At 45.3% G+C, this 11424-nt stretch overlaps 1 protein-coding gene across 1 annotated transcript; it reads left to right on the top strand.

Annotated features, from left to right (window-relative positions):
• Window positions 1-354: 354 nt before the first annotated feature.
• Window positions 355-10295, top strand: LOC123430779. Its single transcript, XM_045114619.1, has 3 exons — window positions 355-606; window positions 1127-1231; window positions 10179-10295. The coding sequence occupies exons 1-3, from the start codon at window positions 355-357 to the stop codon at window positions 10293-10295; spliced, it is 474 nt and encodes a 157-aa protein (XP_044970554.1).
• Window positions 10296-11424: the final 1129 nt, after the last annotated feature.

Genomic DNA, 11424 nt, shown 5'->3' with positions numbered 1-11424 from the left:
GCAACCACCACCATGTCGAGTGCGCAAGTCAAGGTGCGCAACTAGCCTTAAAACTGGCACGTTGTTTGGCATTTACTCCCAGCCGTGTTTTGTTCCTGCAGCGGTAACAAATTATATGAACCTTCTATTAGTTTGTTCTTTTGGTTTTGTTGTTATTTCCAGTAATTCATTGTGTGTGTATTTTGTTTTTATTATGTAGCTCGTCCCTTGCAATGTTAGATTGGATTTCAACGAGCTCATTACTAGAGACACTGTCATGTTCGACGCTCCTCGGGGGGCGACACTATGAAGGTCAATAAGGGTCGGAACATGACCGAGATTGGACTCGATGAATGAGATCGTTTCATCGCCTGCATGCATCTCATGAGGAGTGAATTGGTCAGCTTCTCCTTGAGAATACGAACTCCAAGGATGGCTATTATCTATCTCAACTCGGAGGAAGAATATGAGGACCCAGTTGATGAAGCACCCTATGCCCAAAGAATTACTAGGCGGAGTGAGGATGAAACAGACACTTTGTGGGGGAAACTTCCACCACGTGAGGCCTACGTTGGGATGCCATTCTTGACCCTCCTGACATGGATGATAGTTAACCGCCATGTTATGGTATGTTACTTATTTTCTAGTAATTTGATGATATGTTTATTGTGTAGAATTTGATGATATGCTTAGTATCCTAATATGCTTATAGTATAGTAATGTGATATGCTTAGTGTATTAATGTGATGATATGCTTATAGTATAGTAACATGATATGATTTAGTAATGTGATATATTGATTATAGTGTAGTAATGTGATGTTATGCTTAGTGTATAATTTGATGATATGCTTAGTGTGTATAAGTTGATGATATGCTTAGTATAGTAATGTGATGATATGCTTAGTGTAGAATTTGATGATATGCTTAATTAGTGTGTGGAATTTGATGATATGCTTAGTGTAGTAATGTGATATGCTTAGTATATTAATGTGATGATATGCTTATGGTGTAGTAATGTGACATGCTTAGTGTGTAGAATTTGATGATATGCTTATAGTATAGTAATATGATATTCATAGTATATTAATGTGATGATATGCTTATAGTGTAGTAATGTGATATGATCATCATATTTGTTTTTTGAGAGATTACCTAAGAGGCTATGTGAGCATTGTGGTATCGAGCTAGATGAAGCAGGCATTGTTAGACTAGGCCTTACCACAAGGGGCTCCATCACCACATGTACCTACGTATGTGTTGGAATTATGCCCTAGAGGCAATAATAAATGTATAGTTATTATTATAATTCCTGTATCAAGATAATAGTTTATTATCCATGCTATAATTGTATTGAATGAAGACTCATTTACATGTGTGGATACATAGACAAAACACCGTCCCTAGCATGCCTCTAGTTGGCTAGCCAGTTGGTCGATGATAGTCAGTGTCTTCTGATTATGAACAAGGTGTTGCTGCTTCATAACTGGATCACGTCATTGGGAGAATCACGTGATGGACTAGACCCAAACTAATAGACGTAGCATGTTGATCGTGTCATTTTGTTGCTACTGTTTTCTGCGTGTCAAGTATTTATTCCTATGACCATGAGATCATATAACTCACTCACACCGGAGGAATGCTTTGTGTGTATCAAACGTCGCAACATAACTGGGTGACTATAAAGATGCTCTACAGGTATCTCCGAAGGTGTTAGTTGAGTTAGTATGGATCAAGACTGGGATTTGTCACTCCGTATGACGGAGAGGTATCTCGGGGCCCACTCGGTAATACAACATCACACACAAGCCTTGCAAGCAATGTAACTAAGTGTAAGTTGCGGGATCTTGTATTACGGAACGAGTAAAGAGACTTGCCGGTAAACGAGATTGAAATAGGTATGCGGATACCGACGATCGAATCTCGGGCAAGTAACATACCGAAGGACAAAGGGAATGACATACGGGATTATACGAATCCTTGGCACTGAGGTTCAAATGATAAGATCTTCGTAGAATATGTAGGATCCAATATGGGCATCCAGGTCCCGCTATTGGATATTGACCGAGGAGTCTCTCGGGTCATGTCTACATAGTTCTCGAACCCGTAGGGTCTGCACACTTAAGGTTCGACGTTGTTTTATGCGTATTTGAGTTATATGGTTGGTTACCGAATGTTGTTCGGAGTCCCGGATGAGATCACGGACGTCACGAGGGTTTCCGGAATGGTCCGTAAACGAAGATTGATATATAGGATGACCTCATTTGATTACCGGAAGGTTTTCGGAGTTACCGGGAATGTACCGGGAATGACGAATGGGTTCCGGGGGTTCACCGGGGGGGGCAACCCACCCCGGGGAAGCCCATAGGCTTTGGGGAGACACACCAGCCCTTAGTGGGCTGGTGGGACAACCCCAAAGGGGCCTATGCACCAAGATAAAGAAAATCAAAGGAAAAGAAAAAAAAGAGGGAAGAAGTGGGAAGGGAGGGGGACTCCTCCCACCAAACCAAGTCCAACTCGGTTTGGGGGGGGGAGTCCTCCCCCCCTTTGCTCGGCCGACCCCTTGGGAGTCCCTTGGACCCCAAGGCAAGGTCCCCCTCCCTCCTCCTATATATATGGGGCTTTTAGGGCAGATTTGAGACGACTTTCTCACGGCTGCCCGACCACATACCTCTATAGTTTTTCCTCTAGATCGCATTTCTGCGGAGCTCGGGCGGAGCCCTGCTGAGACGAGATCATCACCAACCTCCGGAGCGCCGTCACGCTGCCGGAGAACTCTTCTACCTCTCCGTCTCTCTTGCTGGATCAAGAAGGCCGAGATCATCGTCGAGCTGTACGTGTGCTGAACGCGGAGGTGCCGTCCGTTCGGTACTAGATCGTGCGACTGATCGCGGGATTGTTCGCGGGGCGGATCGAGGGACGTGAGGACGTTCCACTACATCAACCGCGTTCTCTAACGCTTCTGCTGTACGATCTACAAGGGTACATAGATCACTCATCCCCTCTCGTAGATGGACATCACCATGATAGGTCTTCGTGCGCGTAGGAAAATTTTTGTTTCCCATGCGATGTTCCCCAACAGTGGCATCATGAGCTAGGTTCATGCGTAGATGTCTTCTCGAGTAGAACACAAAAGGTTTTGTGGGCGGTGATGTGCGTTTTGCTGCCCTCCTTAGTCTTTTCTTGATTCCGCGGTATTGTTGGATTGAAGCGGCTTGGACCGACATTACTCGTACGCTTACGAGAGACTGGTTTCATCGTTACGAGTAACCCCCTTTGCTCAAAGATGACTGGCAAGTGTCGGTTTCTCCAACTTTAGTTGAATCGGATTTGACCGAGGAGGTCCTTGGATGAGGTTAAATAGCAACTCATATATCTCCGTTGTGGTGTTTGCGTAAGTAAGATGCGATCCTACTAGATACCCTTGGTCACCACGTAAAACATGCAACAACAAAATTAGAGGACGTCTAACTTGTTTTTGCAGGGTATGATTGTGATGTGATATGGCCAACGATGTGATGTGATATATTGGATGTATGAGATGATCATGTTGTAATAGAAATATCGACTTGCACGTCGATGGTACGGCAACCGGCAGGAGCCATAGGGTTGTCTTTATACTAACATATGTGCTTGCAGATGCGTTTACTATTTTGCTAGGATGTAGCTTTAGTAGTGATAGCATAAGTAGCACGACAACCACGATGGCAACACGTTGATGGATGATCATGGTGTGGCGCCGGTGACAAGAAGATCGTGCCGGTGTTTTGGTGATGGAGATCAAGAAGCACGTGATGATGGCCATATCATGTCATTTATGAATTGCATGTGATGTTAATCCTTTTATGCACCTTATTTTGCTTAGAACGACGGTAGCATTATGAGGTGATCTCTCACTAAAATTTCAAGACGAAATTGTGTTCTCCCCGACTGTGCACCGTTGCTACAGTTCGTCGTTTCGAGACACCACGTGATGATCGGGTGTGATAGACTCAACGTTCACATACAACGGGTGCAAAACAGTTGCGCACGCGGAACACTCGGGTTAAGCTTGACGAGCCTAGCATGTGCAGACATGGCCTCGTAACACATGAGACCGAAAGGTCGATCATGAATCATATAGTCTATATGATTAGCATAGGGATGCTTACCACTGAAACTATACTCAACTCACGTGATGATCGGACTTGGGATAGTGTAAGTGGATCATGAACCACTCAAATGACTAGAGAGATGTACTTTTTGAGTGGGAGTTTAGCATATAATTTGATTAAGTTGAACTCTAATTATCTTGAACATAGTCTAAGTCCACTTTGAATATATTTGTGTTGTAGATCATGGCTCACGCAAGTGTCATCCTGAATTTTAATACGTTCCTAGAGAAAGCTAAGTTGAAAGATGATGGAAGCAACTTTGTAGACTGGGCTCGTAATCTTAAGATAATCTTACAAGCTGGAAAGAAGGATTATGTCCTTAATGCTGCGCTAGGAGATGAACCACCCGCTACGGCTGATCAGGATGTTAAGAACGCTTGGTTAGCACGTAAGGAGGACTACTCAATAGTTCAATGTGCAGTCTTGTATGGCTTGGAACCGGGACTTCAACGTTGCTTTGAGCGTCATGGAGCATTTGAGATGTTCCAGGAGTTGAAGTTTATCTTTCAGAAGAACACCCGGATCGAGAGGTATGAGACCTCCGATAAATTCTATGCTTGCAAGATGGAGGAAAACTCGTCTGTCAGTGAACATGTGCTCAAAATGTCTGGGTACTCAAACCGTCTAGCTGAACTGGGGATTGAACTCCCGCAAGAAGCTATCACTCACAGAATCCTTCAATCACTGCCGCCAAGCTATAAAGGCTTTGTGTTGAACTACAACATGCAAGGGATGAACAAGTCTCCCGGCGAGTTGTTTGCGATGCTGAAAGTCGCAGAGTCTGAACTCCGTAAAGAGCATCAAGTGTTGATGGTGAGCAAGACCACTAGTTTCAAGAGAAACGGCAAAGGCAAGAAGGGCAATTCGAAGAAGAGCGGCAAGCCTGTTGCCAATCCGCCGAAGAAACCTAAAGCTGGACCTAAGCCTGAAACAGAGTGCTTCTATTGCAAGGGTATGGGTCATTGGAAGCGCAATTGCCCCAAGTATCTGGCGGATAAGAAGGCGGGCAAAGAAAAATCAGGTATATTTGATATACATGTTATTGATGTGTACTTAACCGGCTCTCGTAGTAGTGCCTGGGTATTTGATACCGGTTCTGTTGCTCACATTTGCAACTCGGAGCAGGAACTGCGGAATAGACGAAGGCTGGCGAAGGACGAATTGACGATGCGCGTAGGAAACAGTTCCAAGGTTGATGCAATCGCCGTCGGCACAGTGTCACTTCAACTACCATCGGGATTAGTGATGAACTTAAATCATTGTTATTTAGTGCCTGCGTTGAGCATGAACATTATATCTGGATCTTGTTTATTGCGAGACGGTTACTCTTTTAAGTCTGAGAATAATGGTTGTTCTATTTCTATGAGTAACATCTTTTATGGTCATGCACCGAATGTGAGAGGATTGTTCATATTGAATCTTGATAGCGATACGCATATACATAACATTGAGACCAAAAGAGTTAGAGTAAACAATGATAGCGCCATATTTTTGTGGCACTGCCGCTTGGGTCATATTGGTGTGAAGCGCATGAAGAAACTCCATGCTGATGGACTTTTGGAGTCACTTGACTTTGATTCACTTGACACGTGCGAACCATGCCTCATGGGCAAGATGACTAAGACTCCGTTCTCCGGAACAATGGAGCGTGCAAGTGACTTGTTGGAGATCATACATACCGATGTGTGTGGTCCAATGAGCGTGGAGGCACGCGGCGGATATCGTTATTTTCTCACCTTCACTGACGATTTAAGTAGATATGGTTATGTCTACTTGATGAAGCACAAGTCTGAAACATTTGAAAAGTTCAAGCAATTTCAGAGTGAAGTGGAAAATCATCGTAACAAGAAGATCAAGTTCCTACGGTCTGATCGTGGGGGTGAATATCTGAGTTTCGAATTTGGTACTCACTTAAGACAATGTGGAATTGTTTCACAGTTAACACCGCCTGGAACACCACAGTGTAATGGTGTGTCCGAACGTCATAATCATACTTTGTTAGAGATGGTGCGATCTATGATGTCTCTTACTGATTTGCCGTTATCATTTTGGGGTTATGCATTAGAAACAGCTGCATTCACTTTAAATAGGGCACCATCGAAATCCGTTGAGACGACACCATATGAACTGTGGTATGGCAAAAGGCCAAAGTTGTCGTTTCTTAAAGTTTGGGGATGTGATGCTTATGTCAAAAAGCTTCAGCCTGAAAAGCTGGAACCCAAAGTGGAAAAGTGCGTCTTCATAGGTTACCCAAAAGAGACGGTTGGGTACACCTTCTATCTCAAATCCGAGGGCAAAGTGTTTGTTGCTAAGAGCGGAACTTTTCTCGAGAAGGAGTTTCTCTCGAGAGAATTGAGTGGGAGGAAGATAGAACTTGACGAGGTTGTCGAATCTCTCATCCCTATGGATGGTGGCGCAGGGCAAGGGGAAACCTCTGTCACTGCAACGCCGGTTGAGGAAGAAGTTAATGATGATGATCATGAAACTCCAGTTCAAGTTTCTGTTGAACCACGCAGGTCGACGAGATCACGTGCTGCTCCAAAGTGGTACGGTAATCCCGTCTTATCAATCATGTTGTTAGACAACAATGAACCTGCGAATTATGAAGAAGCAATGGTGGGCCCGGATTCCAAAAAATGGCTAGAAGCCATGAAATCCGAGATAGGATCCATGTATGAGAACAAAGTGTGGACTTTGGAGATACTACCTGAGGGCCGCAAGGCTATTCAGAACAAATGGATCTTTAAGAAGAAGACGGACGCTGACGGTAATGTGACCGTTTATAAAGCTCGACTTGTGGTAAAGGGTTTTTCACAAGTTCCAGGAGTTGACTACAATGAGACCTTCTCACCCGTAGCGATGCTTAAGTCCGTCAGAATCATGTTAGCAATAGCTGCATTTTTCGATTATGAAATCTGGCAGATGGATGTCAAAACGGCGTTCCTTAACGGTTTCCTTAAGGAAGAGTTGTATATGATGCAACCCGAAGGTTTTGTCGATCCTAAGAATGCTGACAAGGTGTGCAAGCTCCAGCGATCCATTTACGGACTGGTGCAAGCATCTCGGAGTTGGAACAAACGCTTTGATGAGGTGATCAAAGCATTTGGGTTTATACAAGTGGTTGGAGAATCTTGTATTTACAAGAAAGTGAGTGGGAGCTCTGTGGCGTTTCTAATATTATATGTGGATGACATATTACTGATTGGAAACAACGTAGAGCTTTTGGAGAGCATAAAAGGTTACTTGAATAAAGGTTTCTCTATGAAGGACCTAGGAGAAGCTGCTTACATACTAGGCATTAAGATCTATAGGGATAGATCAAAACGCCTGATAGGACTTTCACAAAGCACATACCTTGATAAAGTTTTGAAGAGGTTCAAAATGGAACAGTCCAAGAAGGGCTTCTTGCCAGTGTTACAAGGTACGAGATTGAGTAAGACTCAGTGCCCAGCAACTGATGAAGATAGAGATCATATGTGCTCCGTCCCCTATGCTTCAGCCATAGGCTCTATCATGTATGCAATGCTGTGCACTAGACCGGATGTTAGCCTGGCCATAAGTATGGCAGGTAGGTTCCAGAGTAATCTAGGAGTGGATCACTGGACGGCGGTCAAGAATATCCTGAAGTACCTGAAAAGGACTAAGGAGATGTTTCTCGTGTATGGAGGTGACGAAGAGCTCGCCGTAAAAGGTTACGTCGATGCAAGCTTTGACACAGATCCGGACGACTCTAAGTCGCAAACCGGATACGTATTTATTCTTAATGGGGGTGCAGTAAGCTGGTGCAGTTCCAAGCAAAGCGTCGTAGCAGATTCTACATGTGAAGCAGAGTACATGGCTGCCTCGGAGGCGGCTAAGGAGGGTGTCTGGATGAAGCAGTTCATGACGGATCTTGGAGTGGTGCCAAGTGCACTGGATCCAATAACCTTGTTCTGTGACAACACTGGTGCCATTGCCTTAGCAAAGGAACCAAGGTTTCACAAGAAGACCAGACACATCAAACGACGCTTCAACCTCATCCGCGACTACGTCGAGGAGGAGGACGTAAATATATGCAAAGTGCACACGGATCTGTATGTAGCAGACCTGCTGATTAAACCTCTTCCACGGCCAAAACATGATCGACACCAGAACTGTATGGGTGTTAGATTTATTACAATGTGAATCACATAGTGATGTGAGGGCTAGATTATTGACTTTAGTGCAAGTGGGAGACTGTTGGAATTATTCCCTAGAGGCAATAATAAATGTATAGTTATTATTATAATTCCTGTATCAAGATAATAGTTTATTATCCATGCTATAATTGTATTGAATGAAGACTCATTTACATGTGTGGATACATAGACAAAACACCGTCCCTAGCATGCCTCTAGTTGGCTAGCCAGTTGGTCGATGATAGTCAGTGTCTTCTGATTATGAACAAGGTGTTGTTGCTTGATAACTGGATCACGTCATTGGGAGAATCACGTGATGGACTAGACCCAAACTAATAGACGTAGCATGTTGATCGTGTCATTTTGTTGCTACTGTTTTCTGCGTGTCAAGTATTTATTCCTATGACCATGAGATCATATAACTCACTGACACCGGAGGAATGCTTTGTGTGTATCAAACGTCGCAACGTAACTGGGTGACTATAAAGATGCTCTACAGGTATCTCCGAAGGTGTTAGTTGAGTTAGTATGGATCAAGACTGGGATTTGTCACTCCGTATGACGGAGAGGTATCTCGGGGCCCACTCGGTAATACAACATCACACACAAGCCTTGCAAGCAATGTAACTTAGTGTAAGTTGCGGGATCTTGTATTACGGAACGAGTAAAGAGACTTGCCGGTAAACGAGATTGAAATAGGTATGCGGATACCTACGATCGAATCTCGGGCAAGTAACATACCGAAGGACAAAGGGAATGACATACGGGATTATACGAATCCTTGGCACTGAGGTTCAAACGGTAAGATCTTCGTAGAATATGTAGGATCCAATATGGGCATCCAGGTCCCGCTATTGGATATTGACCGAGGAGTCTCTCGGGTCATGTCTACATAGTTCTCGAACCCGCAGGGTCTGCACACTTAAGGTTCGACGTTATTTTATGCGTATTTGAGTTATATGGTTGGTTACCGAATGTTGTTCGGAGTCCCGGATGAGATCACGGACGTCACGAGGGTTTCCGTAATGGTCCGGAAACGAAGATTGATATATAGGATGACCTCATTTGATTACCGGAAGGTTTTCGGAGTTACCGGGAATGTACCGGGAATGACGAATGGGTTCCGGGGGTTCACCGGGGGGGGGGGGGCAACCCACCCCGGGGAAGCCCATAGGCTTTGGGGAGACACACCAGCCCTTAGTGGGCTGGTGGGACAGGCCCAAAGGGGCCTATGCGCCAAGAGAAAGAAAATCAAAGGAAAAGAAAAAAAAAGAGGGAAGAAGTGGGAAGGGAGGGGGACTCCTCCCACCAAACCAAGTCCAACTCGGTTTGGGGGGGGGGGAGTCCTCCCCCCCTTGGCTCGGCCGACCCCTTGGGAGTCCCTTGGACCCCAAGGCAAGGTCCCCCTCCCTCCTCCTATATATATGGGGCTTTTAGGGCAGATTTGAGACGACTTTCTCACGGCTGCCCGACCACATACCTCCATAGTTTTTCCTCTAGATCGCGTTTCTGTGGAGCTCGGGCGGAGCCCTGCTGAGACGAGATCATCACCAACCTCCGGAGCGCCGTCACGCTGCCGGAGAACTCTTCTACCTCTCTGTCTCTCTTGCTGGATCAAGAAGGCCGAGATCATCGTCGAGCTGTACGTGTGCTGAACGCGGAGGTGCCGTCCGTTCGGTACTAGATCGTGGGACTGATCGCGGGATTGTTCGCGGGGCGGATCGAGGGACGTGAGGACGTTCCACTACATCAACCGCATTCTCTAACGCTTCTGCTGTACGATCTACAAGGGTACGTAGATCACTCATCCCCTCTCGTAGATGGACATCACCATGATAGATCTTCGTGCGCGTAGGAAATTTTTTGTTTCCCATGCGACGTTCCCCAAGAGTATGGACACAGACGGTCGCACTATCTTTAGTGTGGCTGGGTGGAGCAACTTCCTTGCTGCCAAGAATCTCCCGATTGGAGAGGTTGTCTTAGTCACTATAAGGTACACCCCATAGAAGGACTTGAGGATGATCATCGTCATTGACCTCCTTTAAAAGTATGATGATCGTCATCGATGTGAAATTAATTCCTTCAAAACTATGCTAGTTTGCTCGTGTTTGTGAGGATTGTCATTTATTAAATTGCTACCTGGCTCTAGTACTGCTTTTGACATTGTCAATAATTATTATCTGGAATGAATGGTTCTATTAGCTTAGCTCTAGTTTCTAAAGTCAAATTCAAAATTAATGTGATGCCGTGGGATTTTTTTGGCTGCATGAAATGTTCCTGTCATGCAATGTAAATTGCATGTCGGTGAGCAATTATAGTGTTGGTGTTGTCCAAGTGGCACGCCATCAACACGTAGAATACCGTTGACGTGGGACCCAACGCCACCATTTTTTAACAATGGCACCATCGTCGGGCTACCACGCCAGCAAAGCCCTTTTTGCCACTCCATAGCTAGGCTTTTATGCAATAGTGGTAGTTAGTGTTGGGGAAAGTTGCATGGGAAACAAAAAGAATCCTACGCACACGAAGACCTATCATGGTGATGTCCATCTACGAGAGGAGATTAGATCCACATACCCTTGTAGATCGCTAAGCGGGAAGCATTAAGAAACGTGGTTGATGTAGTGGTACAGCTTCGTGATTCAAATCACCGTCGTCCCACGATCCGTCCCATGATCCGTTCTGATCTAGCACCGAACGGACGACACCTCCGCGTTGAGCACACGTACAGCTCGATGACGATCTCGGCCTTCTTGATCCAGCAAGAGAAACGGAGAAGTATATGAGTTCTCCGGTAGCGTGACGGTGCTCCTGTGCTCGTGATGATCTACTCCTGCAGGGCTCCGCCCGAGCTCCGCAGAAATCCGATCTAGAGGAAGAACTACGTGGTATAGGTTTGAATTGCACGTGGCAAAGTTGTGTCTCAAAAGCCCTAAAACCACCAATAAATATAGGAAGAGGGGAGGGGCTAGCCTTGGGGCTGAAGGGAGCCCCAAGGGCGCCGGCCGAAGGGAGAGGTGGACTCCCACCCCAATTCGGTTTGGGGGAAGGAGTCCACACAAGGTATTCCTCCGATGTCTGTGAGTTATATGATTTCATGGTCATAGGAATGAATACTTGACACGCAGAAAACAA

This window comes from Hordeum vulgare, chromosome 2H (genome assembly GCF_904849725.1).
Source record: "Hordeum vulgare subsp. vulgare chromosome 2H, MorexV3_pseudomolecules_assembly, whole genome shotgun sequence".
In the NCBI taxonomy this organism is placed as follows: Eukaryota; Viridiplantae; Streptophyta; class Magnoliopsida; order Poales; family Poaceae; genus Hordeum; species Hordeum vulgare.
Note: the sequence above shows the minus strand (reverse complement) of the source record. Positions and strands in the feature narration are given on the sequence as shown.